Below are 17,500 nucleotides of genomic sequence, written 5' to 3'. Positions count from 1 at the left end.
GGGATGTGGTTGCCTAGCATGCGCCAAGTGGCAGTATACTCAGTAGGAAAGAGAGCAGGACCACTAACAAGATCCCTCCTTTGGAGACCTCCGCTCGCACCGAAGAGCGGCTGGGCCCCTGGAGGAGGATTCCGAGTCCTCCCGACGAGGGCTTCTTCGGGACGTCCTTCACTTTCGGGTGGGCCTCCTGGGTGCTCTTGGGAGGCAGCCGGCCGGGGGGGTCGACGTAAGTCTCTATTTCATTGTCGGTGACGTCATTGTTGAAGGCCAGTTTGTTTTTATGGTCACTCTCGGGCACCGTGTTCGGGATGAGATTCTCCTGGCGGGAGGTGTCCTTCTCCTTGGTCGCCGGCTTCTGTGGCGGGATCTCTGTGGGTGTGGGCGCCGGAGAGAGGGTATTGAGTGAGGGCACGGGTCGTAGGATTTTGAAATATAGACTAAGCTAGAATTTTGAGGAATTCGGTGTTTTCCTTAAATCGTAGGATTTAGATATATACAATTCAAATTTGAGGAATTCAATGTTTTTTTTTTAATTGTATTCTAAATTCATTAAAGCGTATGAGAAGGAATCATTAAATATAATTAACTTTAACCGTATTTTTTTTTATTACTTGGTAAAATATAGGTTACTCTTCTGACACCTTATTAGGATATAAAGATATCCATGCATTTAGCAAGTAGCAAGGCAGACATTACTGTATGAACCTCTCTCTCTCTCTCTCTCTCTCTCTCTCTCTCTCTCTCTCTCTGATCCTTGAAATGATTCACGAACGTCAAGCTTAACATATACATCCATTCATTTCGCAAGTAGCAAGACAGGCATTACTGTATAAACCTCTCTCTCTCTCTCTCTCTCTCTCTCTCTCTCTCTCTCTCTCTCTCTCTCTAATCCTTGAAATGATTCACGAACATCAAGCTCAAGATATACATCCATTCATTTATCAAGTAGCAAGGCAGACATTACTGTATAAATCTCTCTCTCTCTCTCTCTCTCTCTGATCCTTGAAATGATTCACGAACGTCAAGCTCAGAATATACATCCATTCATTTAGCAAGTAGCAAGGCAGACATTACTGTATATCTCTCTCTCTCTGTCTCTCTCTCTCTCTCTCTCTCTCTCTCTCTCTCTCTCTCTCTCTCTCTCTCAATTTATCTTACCGTAGACCTGAACAACTGAGTCCCCGGGGCCGAGGGAATTGCTGGCCATACACTTGAACCTGGTGGCGTCGGCCTTGCTGAAGTCGTATATGACCAGAGTCATTCGGGTAATGTAGTAACCTTCGTTGACTTCGGAGACGTTGTATTTGTGGCTGCTTATGATGATCTGGTCGTCTGGAAATGTAAAAGAAGAAGAAGAAGAAGCTGTCTTTTTATTGTAAAAACACAAACACACACACCTACATATTTTTTAAACGTATGTACGCGCACACAAACAGAACATGGATACGTATGTTAAATAACTTTCTTCATATATACTCACGAATAAAAAAAATCAGCAAAATCTGTATACAAACGAAGCAACATATCTTTGTTTCTTTCAAGTAATATTACCGATACCTGGTTTGGACCGCTAAGAATTTTATCTGAAAATGTCATATACTATATATATATATATATATATATATATATATATATATATGTATATATATATATATATATATATATATATATAATATATATATATATATATATATATATATGTGTATATGTATATATATATGTATATAAATACACACATATATATATATATATATATATATATGTATATATATAAATATATATATATATATATATATATATATATATATATATATATATATATATATATATATATATATATATGACTGGTAAAAATATTCTGTAACAACAGAATTCCATCTAATAAAAGGAGCCCATAAAAACACCAAAATGTAGAGAGAAAAGTACTATATTTCAGAGACTGCTGTCTCTCTCTTCAGGTATATGAATGAGAAAAGTTTACAGAAAAGGTGGTATTTATACCAAGAGATTCGTCCACAAGTAAGCCAATTTAGGTCACCCCCGCTGATAATCTTCCTTTGATCTTCTTAAGCGTTGGTTGAATGAACACTGCGTCGACGATATCTGATATCCAATTCCCTTTTGAGATGTTCATTACCTGCTTCTCTTTTATTAAGGCCGATTCCATCATTTGACTTTTGTACCGGCAGTTGCTGCAACTGCCGGTACAAGAGTCAAATGATGGAATCGGCCTTAATAAAAGAGAACCAGGGTAATGAACATCTCAAAAGGGAATTGGATTTCAGATATCGTCGACGCAGTGTTCATTCAACCAACGCTTAAGAAGATTAAAGGAAGATTATCAGCGGGGGTGACCTAAATTGGCTACTTGTGGACGAATCCTTTGGTATAAATACCTCCTTTTCTGTAAACTTTTCTCATTCATATACCTGAAGAGAGAGACAGCAGTCTCTGAAATATAGTACTTTTCTCTCTACATTTTGGTGTTTTTATGGGCTCCTTTTATTAGATATATATATATATATATATATATATATATATATATATATATATATATATTCTTCATCGCTGGTGGGCTAATCCTCGATGAAATAGGTACGGGGATACGGAAGGACATGGCACATTACATGATTCTTTTTTGCTAGCGACGTTTCGAGACAAAGTCCATCTTCAGGCTAAAGGCAAGAAATAAATATTACATCATTACCAAACAATTAGGAATGTTAACGTAGAATTATTATAAATTAAAGTATTTCTAAGTAAAATTACGAATTAGAAACTCTCAAAGAATGAGTATTACATCAACACATAACATATTCAAGAAAAGGAAATGTTAAAACCATAAAAAATTAAATATTTCTGAGTAAAATTACGAATAAAAACATTAAAAAGAATATATATATATATATATATATATATATATATATATATATATATATATATATATATATATATAAATATAAAAGTTTTAAAAATGAGGAAAATACCTTGCTCAAGCAGAGTCCCGCCATTCCTTGTCAGGACGGTGGAAAAAAGTCAAGAAGAGGCAAAGAACAAAGTGAAGTGTCTTTATGCTATATACAAAGGTACTGAGGTAGTATGGTTGTTAAGTGAAGGTACCAGTTTCTTAATTGCCAAACTTTCAAGAACGAGGAGGTGGTGTTCATATGGTGACGTCATAATGACCTTAAATTTACTCAGAAATATTTTAATTTTTTATGATTTTACATTTCCTTTTCTTGAATATGTTATGTGTTGATGTAATACTCATTCTTTGAGAGTTTCTAATTCGTAATTTTGCTTAGAAATACTTTAATTTATAATAATTTTACGTTAACATTCCTAATTGTTTGGTAATGATGTAATATTTATTTCTTGCCTTTAGCCTGAAGATGGACTTTGTCTCGAAACGTCGCTAGCAATAAAGAATCATGTAATGTGCCATGTCCTTCCGTATCCCCGTACCTATATATATATATATATATATATATACTATAATCATTACGATACAAATGTCCTTTAATATCTAATTCGCTCTACCTCGGAATTTATGTTTTCATATATGTTAACCGGAGGGGAATTTTATAGTTGATAAGAAATTCGTCGGCTCGTGGGCTCGAACCACGGAACCAAGAATTCAGGACGTATACAGCGACGCGCTTACTCACACTGCTATCACATTTTCAGAGGCACTCCCTTGCGGTCCAAACCAGGCGTCTGAATGGATATTAAAAAAAAGGGACATGTTGCCTCGATTTTACATAAATGATATAGATAGGTCTGCTGTATTTTTTATACGTAAGTATATATGAAGGTACTTATTTAGCATGAATAGTAATGTTCTGTTTGGGTGAGCGTATACGTTTAAAAAAATATGTATGTGTGTGTATTTGTGTGTGTATACTATATGAATATACTGTGCGCATACTAAACAATTATCTCACTCAGTATTGTTCTCCTTATTGAATTAAATCTACCATATATACATAGGGTGTCTTGCTCTCCGTCGCAAAAGGGGATGTGTCAAGAAAAAAATAATAATAAAAAAACAACAAGGGAGATTGTTTAAGAAATGAAAGGAAGGCTTTGTTTGTGGGAGAGGGGGTGAGGGAGAAGGGTCGAATAAAGAAGGGAAGGAGGAGAATCATCTAAGAAAGTAAAATAAACAAAGAATCCAGAAGCTTTCAAAACAGGATCACAACATCTCATTAAAATTGATAGCGACACAAAGGGAGAGAGCGGTGGGGCGGGTATTTTATTCTCTCTCTCTCTCTCTCTCTCTCTCTCTCTCTCTCTCTCTCTCTCTCTTGTGGTTTTCCTAAACGCGGCGTTGTTCGTATGCATGTTTTTGATATAAATGTTTTTTTTATTTTTTGGTGTAATTGTTGACGTTGATTTAGAGGATGTGTGAGTCATTTATGTATTTCGTACATTGTGCTTAGAGAAACAAATCCACAATTGTGTACGGATACGAACATATTCAAAAGCTAAACAGAGCTTTGGAGAAAAAGGACAAACCGTACAGATTCAGATTGTGGAAAGCTCTTCGTTTAGCTTTATTGTTGAGTGCATTTGTGTACCCATACAAAAGTGCGGATTTGTTTCTTCAACCCTAACATTATTAAGACCTCAATAGCTATGAGTATTTTGTGTCTGTTGGTCGATATAGCTCGTGCGGTTTTTGAGTGACAGGCTTTGCCACGTTTCAGTTTGATAGTGGACTGAATTTCGTAATATTCCATTGATGTCTTGTCCGTTTGCGCGCGCGCGCGTGTGTGTAGCTTGAATTTGTTTCCAATTCAAGGAATAACAAGCATTTTATTTCCCTTAAATTGTCTTTTTTCAGAAAAGCCGCAACGAAACTATAAACAAGTTATAAACGCGTCCTTTGAAGCTTAAGGAGCGTTGAAGAATAATCTGCAATCCTTTGCATAAAGATTTTATCCTTTAATTTAGTGATGTTTGCTTAACTCCTTTTTTTAATAACCCATAATTATTATGATTTTACATGAGGGACGTCGACATTGGCCAAAATATTTTTAAAGTGAAATTTATGAAAGTCATCTTTTTCATTTTATTTCTCCAATATTTTTCATCGTGCATTGATGAAGTTGAACTTGCTTTGCCAGAAAGTGTGTTTATAAGAGAGAAAACAACAAGGAGAGAGAGAGAGGGAGAGAGTAAATAAAAAGGAAAGTCGAATATAGAAAAAATTATATATATAAAAAAAAAGGAGCAAGTCGGATTTAGAAAAAAGTTTTAGAAGTAAAAAAAGTTGGATATAGAAAAATTATTTTTAAAAAGAGGAGAAAGTTGGATTTAGAAAAAAAAATCGAAAAAGGAAAAAAGGGAGAGAGTCAGGTACAGAAAAATGGGATAAAAGTAGAAAGTCGGATGTAGAAAAATGTAAAAAAAAATAAGCGGAATAAAGGAGAAAGTCGGGTTTAGGAAAATGTTAAAAAGGGGGAAAATAGGAGAAAGTCAGCTATAGGAAAGAAATGAAAAAAAAAGTTAGAAAAAGGAGAAAATCAGATATAGAAAAATTTTTTAAGAAAGAAAAAAGGGGAAAGTCGGATATATGAAAATGTTTAAAGATGGAAGACTGGAGAAAGTCGCATGAGAAAAATAAAGTGTAAAAAAAAAAAAGTCGATACGGAAAAATTTAAAGGAAAAACTGAAAAAATCGGATATTATAGCAAATAGTTCTTAAAAAAAAAGCGGATTTAGAAAAAAAATTAAAATAAGGAAAAGGAGGGGAAAGTGTTATTTATAAAGATACAAAAATTTAAATGGAAAAATGAAGTAAGCCAGATATAGGAAAAATAGTTTGAAAAAAATAGAGAATGTCGGATATTTAGAAAAATTATTTAAAAAAAGGAGATAACTGATTAAAAACAATTAAAAATGAGAAAAAAGGAAGAAAGTGGGATACAGAACACAATTTAAAAAAAGGGGTAAAAAAATACAACAGAGGAGGAAGTTGGATTTAGAAAAAAGAAAAGTTTTAAAAAGGAAAAAGGATAAAGAGAAAAAGTCTATAAAAAAGGAAATAAGAGAATGTCGGATATAGGAAAAGAAGCATTTAAAAAATTACTAAACAGAGGAGATAGAACAAATTTAAATTTAAAAAACCGAATATATAAAAAAAATTAACAAGGCTAAAGTTGGATATGTAAAAAAGTGTTAAATAAAAAATGGCTAAAAAAAGGACAAAGTCGAACATAGAAAGAAGTACCTGTAAATTAATAAAATCGAATATAGAAAATACATATTCTTTTAAACGAAGAGGGTGGGATATATATAAAAATATTAATTGAGAAAATGAGAAAATCTCAGTACATAGGAAAAAATTTAAAAGGAATAGGTGGGATATATATATATATATATATATATATAATATATAGATATATATATATACATGTCTACATATATATATATATATATATATATATATATATATATATATATATATTATATATATATAAAGTTATATGTAACTTACTTGGCTCATGTCGCCAGGTGTTGACTGATCTCGGATATGACTGGATAGTGCACCTGATGGTGACGTTGCTGCCCAGTGGCGATCCGATCATATGTTCAGGGACTTCGACCGTTGGAGGAACTGTTTGGGGATTACGAAATGAGTCAAAGCTGTGATGGGAACAGACTACAAGGAAATTACTTGACGGGTCATTACTTCACTCCTTTGTTATTATTATTATTATTATTATTATTATTATTATTATTATTATTATTATTGAAAGATATTGCTTCATCAGCTGCATTTGACTTGCAAATAGTCTTCTCTATTTTTCTAATAATTGCTTTCTCTCTTTTTACAAGTTAAATGCAACTGATGTAGCAATATCTTTCAATAAGTAAGACTTGTTTGAAAGAGGGTCTCCTTCCAATATGTCATTATTATTATTATTATTATTATTATTATTATTATTATTATTTATTATTATTATTATTATTATTATTATTAATTATTATTATTATTATTATTATTATTATTATTATTATAATTGACAATTAAGAAAATCGAATATATAAAAAGAAAAATCTTTTTAAAGGAGGAAATGCGATATATATATATATATATATATATATATATATATATATATATATTTATATATATGTGTGTGTGTGTGTGTGTGTGTGTGTGTGTGTGTGTGTTAAATGGAAAATGGCTACAAAAAAAGCAAAAAGTCAAATATAGAAAAACAATTATTATTATTATTTCTATTGCTACTTCTACTACTACTTTTTTATTATTTTCATCATAGTTATCACTATTATGATAATGGATCTTAGAATTCGTTTTTGAGTCACTTAAGAGTCATTATTATTATTATTATTATTATTACTATTACTACTACCATTATTATTAAATTATTATTATTATATTATTATTATTATTTATTATTATTATTATTATTATTATCATTATTTTTATAATAGGCCTTCTTAACTGGGAAAGGCAGTTCAGCTATACTCCTTGTTTTACCATTTTTTTCATTCTTTTATACACTATCACAAGAATTGACGTCATCAAACACTATTATTGTCATTATATCGTTGTTCGTGATATTATCATTCCTTATGCAAGTTATCTTCTGCTGTTCTATTTGCATACACTCTGTAAGTGTGTAGTACCCACTATTAAGGTTATGTATCAAAATGTGATCAGTGTGGTTATCAGTCAGTAGTAAGGTTATCATTTCTCGTTCGTGTTATCCGCTCCTGTTGTGAATTGAATAATCACTATCAAGAGTATTCACTATTGCAAGGTTATATCAATGTGGTTGTCATTTCTTGTTCCTGGTATCCTCTCCTGTTGTGAATTGCATTTACTGAAAGGTGAATATTCACTATCAAGTTTATTCACTATATCAGTAAGCATCCTTCTTCGCCATCCTCATCATCACAGCCATGCACAACACCAGCAACGGGAGAGTGACATCACTATCTCACCATTCACAATAACAACAACAGCGACTACGACGTCGACGACGACGAGAGCAACGCGTCACCCTAATTCATCATCGCCTGTACCACCACCAACATCATCGTCATCATTACCATCACCATCATCATTTGGGTGCGAAATCCCTTATTAACAGCAATATGAATGTCATTTGCATATTAACGAAGCAGAGAATAAAAACGGGCGAATGGTGACGGTTTGCCGCTGTTTGGCAGGATGAGCTGAAATGATCTGATTACCAGATGCTTCGGGGGTCGATACTGAAACATGCACAAACGCACACATAAACACACACACACACACACACATCCATCCGTTGTGTTGTGTAGGTGAAGTGTGGTTGTGTATGCGTGAGTTTGTTTGTGTTTCTGTGGGTGGGATAATGTAGGCGTTACATATTGAAGTACAGCTGTACAGTATACGTGACGATTTTTTCGAAGGTGAAGTAATATGTGTATGTGTGTGTGCTTGTGTGCGTGTGTGCGTGTGTGTGGTCTAAGGCGCTATTCTGAGGTACCTACAGGGATACAGATTAAATATGGTATTTACCTCCTTTGTGTATGTTTTGGTATGCATTCCATTGTATAGCTTCCGCCAGCATTATATCGCGTCTGTCAGCTAAGTCCTATGTTTATGTGAACTCTGACTGTGTAAATGCGTGTGTTTATGTGTGTGTGTAGATGGCTAAGGTATGATCTACTGAGACACATGTATGCAGAATATATTACGCAGTTTATTTTTTTGTGTATATTTTGTATGCATTGCGCATTGCATTGCATAACGTTTGTCAGCCAAGTCCTTTTTTCGTGTAGGTGAAGTCTGATTGTGTATGCGATTGTGTTTGTGCTTGTGTGCATTCGTGGATGGTTAAGTTGCTATTCTGAGACACGTGGATACAGATAATATAATGCATTTTCCTTTTTAGAATATGTTTTTTTAAGTCTTAAGAATCATGGATGTTATTATTCTTTAGAGACCCAGTTCGATTGACACAGGCTCCCTCCATCCTGGTCTCTCCATCATTTAAAAAAAAAACGAGCTATTATATACGTATTTTAGACGGCAAATCACTCTCTTGTCCCGTAGCTGGCGACGCTATTACGGAGAAACATGCCGGAGACGCACAAATCCAGTCCATTATTCCATATCGCTCGCCAATCCTCTTAGGCAGGTATATACGTACGTTCCAGTGGCACTTGTGGAATCGCATTATAGGACCGTTATCCGCATTACGAAGGTGGCCGTGTGTATATGTGCTCGTCCATCTGGGTCACAGACTGGAATTAATGATCGAGCGTTTGTTACGTATTATAGAAGGCTTAAAGATGCGATGCATTACTGGCCTAATACTATACTATTCATCTTCCCTTTTAGTAACATTTCTCTCTATTTATTAACTTATTAGTTTATTTTGTTCTTCTTTTTTTGATAAGTGAGATCTCTTCTTTCGTATTAGTCCTTTAACATTTCTCTCTATTTATTAACTTATTAGTTTATTTTGTTCTTCTTTTTTTGATAAGTGAGATCTCTTCTTTCTGTATTTTCCTTTACCTCCTCTCATACTTCGTAATGAATACCACAATAATGTTTTCTTTGGAAGCTTGAATTTCGAGTCAGTGGCCCCCTTAATAATAATAATAATAATAATAATAATAATAATAATAATAATAATAATAATAATAATAATTGATCGTAGTTTATAACATTTTCATTGTTGTTTGATACTTGACAAACACTGCGAAGCCGTGACTCGTAAGTTTTTTGTCTTTTTTTTATCGACTATAATCGTTTTCACGTCTTTGAGGTGAAGCGTGAAAATGATAATTGATCTACTAATTCAGTGTTTTCAGAATGGTTACTGCTTTTTCTGGGTTGGAACATACCTATTCATTCATTGCTTTATATGTGTTCGATGGTCATGTTTACATTTGGAGATTAAAGTGTGTACACACAGACCATATTAGATATGAAGAAATGGTCTTAGTGACATATAATAATAATAATATAACAATAAAATAATAATAATACTCTTGTTTCAACGTATAATTATTATGTAAATAGCCTATAACACTTTGTTTACATATAATATATATATAATATATATATATATATACTATACTATATATATATATATATATATATATATATTTATATAATATATAAAATATACTTCATTTAAGGGTACACGGCCATTGCAAAAAAAAAAAAAAACGGATGTATACCCTAGAAGTTTATTCTTAAATGTAAATGTATACATGAATACCTAGAACATACAAAATTAACAGGAAGCTTATTCATAAACCTACTATCGTTTTCATATATATATATATATATATATATATATATATATATATATATATATATATATATACATATTCAAGTGTATACATATAATACACATATTGTACATATATAAATATATAAAGCCAAGATAAAGTTTATCTTCAGCTTCCATAAAGCTTAAGATGATGACGAAAAAGTAGAGTAAAACGAGAAAAATATAGAAAAAAAATACTCACAATTAACTCTGAGCATGATACGTTTGCTGACGGACGGTGGAATTCCGTTCGTGGCGATGCAGAGGTAAGGACCCATGTCCGTTCTGCGGACGCGCGTCAGGTTCAGGTAGACGCCCTTGATGTCCGCTGTGGGGAGAGGAGAGGAGGGTATAGTTTAGGTGCCCGCCAGGTTGTTGCAGTAGCTTAGTGTATGTGTGATTTTAAGTTTTAGTAGGAGGGTAAATGCTGCTAGATTGTAGTGTATGTTATTGTTGAGATGTGTTATTGTATATATGTGTACATGTGGATTGTACATTATATATAATATATATGTGTGTGTGTGTGAATACATGTATGTAAACTGCTTCACAAAAATAAGATAACGAGATGAGGAGCAATAATTAGTATCGATTCCTACTTTCTTTTCTTCGTGTGCTTACATGCTTACATCTTATACCAAGAACGCAATCTGTATGAGAGAGAGAGAGAGAGAGAGAGAGAGAGAGAGAGAGAGAGAGAGAGAGAGAGAGAGAGAGGTGTCGCATAATGTAAGAGATTAAAGTAGTACGTCGACCTGTTATTGCTTCGGTATTCATTCTGCAAAATCTTTCTATCTGTACCAAGGTGCTGTTGACACAGACACACAGACACTTACAAGGGTCGTTCAGTATCCTACGTAGGTTCTAGCCCAGAGTTCATCCTACTTAATTAAGATGCTATTGTCTCGGCATAATCTTTTGAGTGTTGCCTCAGAGTCAGAAGGCGAAGTTCTTTTTAGTTTTGTCGTGAAATGAATAAAACTCTCTCTCTCTCGGCTGATTCGCCTAATTATCCTCTGCTGTCATTTTTTGGTTTTGTTACATGATATTGACTTGGAATTCCTCCATTAATGGAAATACTTTTGTCTCTGGTTACATACACATATACATATACATATATATGTATACTATATATATGTATATGTATATATATATATATATATTACATATTAATGAATTTATACATATCTGTGTGTATGTGTGTTTCTGTGTATGTGTGGATATGGTTCCGTGTGTATAAACCAAGATGCCTTCTCTTTCAGATGCAAGTAACATTCATGAAAAATGAATAGTTTCATGAATCAAAATATTGGTATCAGTAACTTTTATCCTTAATAAAAGTTGCCATGCAAGGAATGTATCATTAACTACCAAGCTAAAAAAAGAAGGATATCCTGTTGGCAAAGGTACATAAAGTTGAAAAGGTTATATAAAGTTGAAAAAGGGTACAGTAGTCGAAAAAGGATACATCTAATTGAAAAAGGGTACATTAACATGAAAAAGGGTACATTTAATTGTAAAAGGGTACATCTAATTGAAAAAAAGTACATCTAATTGAAAAAAGGTACATAAAGTTGAAGATGGGTACAACTAATTGAAAAAGGGTACATCTAATTGAAAAAAGGTACATAAAGTTGAAAAAGGGTACATCTAATTGTAAAAGGGTACAACTAATTGAAAAGGGTACATCTAATTGAAAAAGGGTACATCTAACTGAAAAAGGTACGTAAAGTTGAAAAAAGGTACGTCTAATTGAAAAAGGGTATATCTAATTGAAATAGGGTACAACTAATTGAAAAAACTTACATCTAACTGAAAAAGGGTACAAATAATCGAAAAAGGGTACATCTAATTGAAAAGGGGTACAAATAATCGAAAAAGGGTACATCTAATTGAAAAAGGGTACAACTAATTGAAAAAGGGTATATCTAATTGAAAAAAAGGTACATAAAGTTGAAATAGGGTACATCTAATTGAAGAGGGTACATCTAATTAAGAAATGGTACATCTAGTCGAAATAGGGTACATCTAGTTGAAAAAAGGTACATAAAGTTGACAAAGGGTACATAAAGTTAAAAAAAGTTACATTTAATTTGAAAAAGGGTACATCTAATTGAAGAAGGGTACATCTAGTTGAAGAAGGGTACATCTAGTTGAAAAAAGGTACATAAAGTTAAAAAAGGGTACAACTAATCGAAAAAGGGTACATCTAATTGAAAAATGGTACATATAGTCTAAAAAGGGTAAATCTTGTTAAAAAGGGGTACATGTAATTGAAAAAGGGTACATAAAATTGAAAAAAGGGTACATCTAATTGAAAAAGGGTGCATATAAAGTTGAAAAAGGGTACAACTAATTGAAAAAGGGTACATAAAGTTGAAAAGGATAAATCTGTTTGAAATAGGGTACGTATAGTTGAAAAAGGATAAATCTAATTGAAAAAAAAAGAAAAGACATTTGACAGTAGCATTAGAATCACGACCAGCAGCGAACGAAACCCTTTGACTGACCTAGCTTCACATCCTTATCCCGCAGGACAATGTTGACCCCTCCCTCGCGCTTCCAGGAGACCTCGGGGGCTGGGTAGCCCCGAGCCTTGCAGACCAAGGTCACCGAACTGCCCTCCTCGATCTCGGTCTCTCCCGACGTCTCGTTGTCGACGATTTCGGGAGGAACCACCACCTCCAGGTAAGCCATCTGTGGGAGAGAGGGGGTATTGCAGTGGTTTAAGATATTTCATTGCATTCTTGTGTAGAAATGAATATTTCACCCTTTATCATTCCTTTTACGGTACTTCCGTTCAAATCATCGTTCTTCCACCTTACTTTCCACCCTCTCCTAACAATTGTTTCATAGGACAACTGCTTTGAGGTTTTCCTCTTGTTACACCTCTCAGATCTCCTTTACTCTCACTTTCCCTATCAGGGCTGAATGGCCTCCTAAGTCCCAGCGCTTCGCCTTTGGCCTAAATTTTTAATTCCAATTCATGTAGCATTTAATAAATAAAGAATACACCCGCATTTATGACGTTTACCATTATGTGTGGAGATCTTCAGATTAAGACTGCAACCACCCACAATTAAACAATGTGAAATATTACTCCCAGTATACTTAGGGGCATTCAAAAATAGATCTTAGTTGTGTAAAACAAAAAACAAAAAAGAAATTTAATGAAAGAAAAAACAACAATTATATCACATATTTTATTTTCCTCTCTCTCTCTCTCTCTCTCTCTCTCTCTCTCTCTCTCTCTCTCTCTCGTAGTTATATTTGTTGTCGTTCTGAGACTCCGAAATGATTTCAGTAAATTGTTCTGTAGCAAGATTTCAGTGGAGTTTTTCATATTTTTTTTTGTTTATGGATGTAACAGAGTTGTTTGTAACATGAATGCGCAAAGGAAGAAAATTTTTTTTCGATTTTCTTTTTACTTTTATCTTGCTTAGGAATGTAACGGAGTCGTGTGAAATGTATACGCGCAAGGAATGAGGTGTGTGTATGTTTTTTTTTTTTTTTTTTTTTTTTTTGTCACGTCCCTGTATAAAGAGTTCGTGTGTTTTTCGTTTTATTTGTCATGCTCGGAAATATGAATTTTGTCCTGGTATGTTAATTCGTCAATAATTAATTGTCAGCTTTAAATGGGAAACCTGCTTTTTTCATACAATAGAAATAATAATAGTTATGGTGATGATAATGAAATAGTAGCAATGATACCATATGTAGCTTGATTAATACAGTGTTTGCTACAGTAATTGTAGAATACAAAAAAAATTATCAATAAAAGGATTCTAATGTTAGTAACTGATGACACAATAATGTCTTCCAAGAGGGGTGATTGAATTGTCCATCCCAACCTGAATGCGTTTTTACTTATAGCCCGGGGCATGAATATTGTTGCAGTGGTTTTGGTTGTGTAAACAACAACAGCAGAAATGGAAATGTAAACCATACAAATAGGAATTAACTGTCTCTTGGCCTGCGCTGTCTGCGAAGTTTAGCGAGTAATGAAACTCCTCCTGCTGGCATATAGGGCGTTAAATTCCCTAGGATGGAATTGTAACATAATTGTTGGAATATGAAAAAGTTCTGATGGAAATTGTTGTTGTGATAAAAGTGGAATGTTTGTGTGTGCTTTTTTTTTCCATTTTTTATACAGTGTTAGGGAAGCAGTTGTTTTTCTTTGAGATGGGAGAAAATTGCCTGTCCATTTTTTTTCCAACTACGTTTCAAGAAACCTTACTAAATTACTTTCTGGTCTAAAATCTATTCATTTTCCTTTTTTATTTAACTGAATTTGTGGATGATTTTGTTATCATTTGGCTAGGCGTAAGATTTTATTATTATTACTAAGAGTTGGAAAAATGCTATTTTATTTCTAATAAGGATGGTCACTGATCTATGAAGATGTTAGTATATCGTCATATGAGTTTGAGAAAAGTTTTTTATTTTTTCTTTAAGGTTAAGATAAGGATATTAGCTTAACCGAACTGAGGAAAGAGTATTTTACTGGTTAATGGAGAAAAACTTTCGTTTCTGAAACGTGAGAGATTTTTTTAAATACTGAATGGAATATTTTTTTTAAATCGGGTTTTTTTTAATTTTTTTTTTTTTTTTTTATTGTGGCGTTGAGGAAGAATATCATCTGTGTCTGGAGAAATGGGATTTCGATTCGCTTAGTATTTAAATGAATGACCAGCATGTTGAATTTCTGAAATAAAAAAAATAAATATAGATAAAAATAAAAACAGCTGGTCCGAAAAACAACTTACTAAAAGTGGTAACTGACAAAAAAAAAAAAAAAAAAAAAAAAAAAAAAAAAAAAAAAAAAAAAAAAAAAAAAAAAAAAAAAGAGAGAGAGAGAGAGAGAGAGACTTGTACCCTGTTGCCTCTGTCAAAATGGCGCTATACTCGAGAGTGAGTGAGCGAGCGCTTGTGATACACATTCTTCCGACGATGGTATCTCTTGCCAGTATAGAAGTGGCCCAGGGAAATTAAGTTGTTGTTTCAGATTAAGCTGGCCTTATGCCACCACGGGCTCTTGCTCATAGAGCAGCCCGTAGAGGGAAATTAAGACGGGAATTTTGAATAGGCTTAAAAATCATGGAGATTAAAACGCGTATTTAATTGTTTCCTTCTGAATTTTCTAGAACTGAGCTTTTTATTCGTGTTTTTTTTCCAAAATAATAATAATTCGTGTATTAAAATTGAGATAATTGTTGAGATTATCTTCTTGATTGAATGACACGCAAAAATTTGTGTATGAGAATCGCTGTCTTGTAAAAGAAATTCATATATTAAGATTTGAATAATTGCTGAGATTATCTTATTAACTGAACTTGAAACAGTAGCTAATCTTCGTATAAGAATCACTGTCTTTTTATGGGTATTCTATTTTGACTCGAACTAAGCCGTGCACTTAAGCCAAATTTGAACTTCGCCCATAATGTAGAAACACATAAGGGCGAGATTACGTAGCCCTGTAAATTGTCTCGAAGGGCAAGTGGAAAATAATAATCATATCTTGAACCTTACTGCCAAAGTTGCTGGTGTTTTTCCTCAACTCTTAATAAAAGTACGTAGAAGATTTCTTTTTTCTATACATTTTCTCTCCCTGAGGAGCATGGAAAAGATTCTACGGGTGGCAGGGAAAGAAGGGAATCCATAATCATTTATAATTTAGATAAGTTTCAGGGCGGCTTTCACAGATTAAGGTGGGATTGTGGGATGGGTGAACAGCCCACAGACGCAAAGATGTTAGTTTTGAGCTTTTCTTTTATGATGAGAGCTCTGTTCTTCTGGTGTTGAAACAGAGATGCATTCTCTCTCTCTCTCTCTCTCTCCTCTCTCTCTCTCTCTCTCTCTCGTGACTTAAATTCATTTAGAGTTCTGTTGTGACGTAAGTGTTTACAGAGAGGTCAGTTACTTATTCATTCAATAAAATATATTTAAAGCCATTTCTTTTTTGTTAGAATGAGTACATTCAATAGAAATATAATTAAAGCTATATTTTTTTGTAGAAATGAGTACATTCAATTCAGATTTACTTAAAACCATATTTTGTTTGTCCGAATGAGTAGATTCAATAGAAATATATTTAAAACCGTAATTTTTTTTTTGTCGGAATGAGTTAATTCAATAGAAATATATTTAAAGCCGTACTTTTTTGTCGAAATGCGTACGTTCAATAGAAATATATTTAAAACCGTATTTTTTTTTTTTTTTGTCGGAATGAGTTAGTTCAATAGAAATATATTTAAAGCCTTACTTTTTTGTCGGAATGCGTACGTTCAACAGAAATATATTTAAAACCGTATTTTTTTTTGTTCAGAATGAGTTAATTCAATAGAAATATATTTAAAGCCATACTTTTTTGTCGGAATGAGTACATTCAATAGAGATATATTGAAAGCCAGCGAGGCGATGCCTTGTCATCTCGAAAACTAAACTCAAATGGTGCAGTTATCCTGGTACAGCGAATCAGGACGCAATAGATTTCTTTCGAAATGCATGAAACTATAAGTGATTTAACAATCAAAGTCTCTAGGAATAGGTGGAAGGCATTTACCTAAAGGGCTAATCTACAAGCACAAGTCTTGGGTAGAAATAAAAAAAACGAAGGCCTCTATCATAATAAGAAATAGATTTGAAATTTTGTGATTTCGGTCACAAAAAAAAAAAAAAAAAGGGCGTTACAGCTACAATTTCGTGTTCTTGCAGACTGCTATATTTTTCCTCTAGTGCCAGGGGCAACGCGAAGCAGCCATTTGTTTGCTTGCTTCTGGGCTTCCGTCACCCCTAGCAACCACCTTTTGCAAGCATCGCGAACGACCCCACCCACAAAAAAATATCAGATCCAATACTTTTCTCTGCTTCCCTCCCCTCCCCTCCCTTCCTCCCTCAGCTTCCCTTCCTAAGGTAACGAGAGAGAGAGAGGGGAGGACCCTTAAAGTCAGTTTCTCTCTCTCTCTCTTCTCTCTCTCTCTCTCTCTCTCTCTCTCTTCCTCAGAGAGAGGAGGACCTTAAAATCAGTCTCTCTCTCATTTTCTCTCTCTGTCCCTTCCTTCCCTTCCTCAAATCTCTCCTGGCCAAACCCACCCACCCACCTACCACCCACTCCCTCCCCCTTTGCCCCCCTGCCCCCTCCCAAGGAAAAGAGAAGCCCCTCCCTGGGCCACCTTTTATTGAGAGCTTCCCTG

The 17,500-nt window shown here is 33.7% G+C and overlaps 1 protein-coding gene across 1 annotated transcript in view; it reads right to left on the bottom strand.

The window, feature by feature from the left end:
* The window catches only part of LOC135223877 (lachesin-like), a 196,580-nt gene that overhangs the window by 345 nt on the left and 178,735 nt on the right, over positions 1-17,500 (bottom strand). Inside the window, exons 5-9 of the mRNA XM_064262784.1 lie at positions 12,818-13,004; positions 10,510-10,635; positions 6,503-6,622; positions 1,159-1,332; positions 1-369 (exon numbers count right to left, since the gene is read on the bottom strand). The exon at positions 1-369 is cut by the window's left edge and continues 345 nt beyond it. Coding sequence (XP_064118854.1) covers positions 14-369; positions 1,159-1,332; positions 6,503-6,622; positions 10,510-10,635; positions 12,818-13,004 — 963 coding nt within the window. The 3' untranslated portion in view covers positions 1-13. The remainder of the gene's footprint in view (positions 370-1,158; positions 1,333-6,502; positions 6,623-10,509; positions 10,636-12,817; positions 13,005-17,500) is intronic.

The sequence above is a fragment of the Macrobrachium nipponense genome, chromosome 10, assembly GCF_015104395.2.
Source record: "Macrobrachium nipponense isolate FS-2020 chromosome 10, ASM1510439v2, whole genome shotgun sequence".
Lineage (NCBI taxonomy): Eukaryota > Metazoa > Arthropoda > Malacostraca > Decapoda > Palaemonidae > Macrobrachium > Macrobrachium nipponense.
Note: the sequence above shows the minus strand (reverse complement) of the source record. Positions and strands in the feature narration are given on the sequence as shown.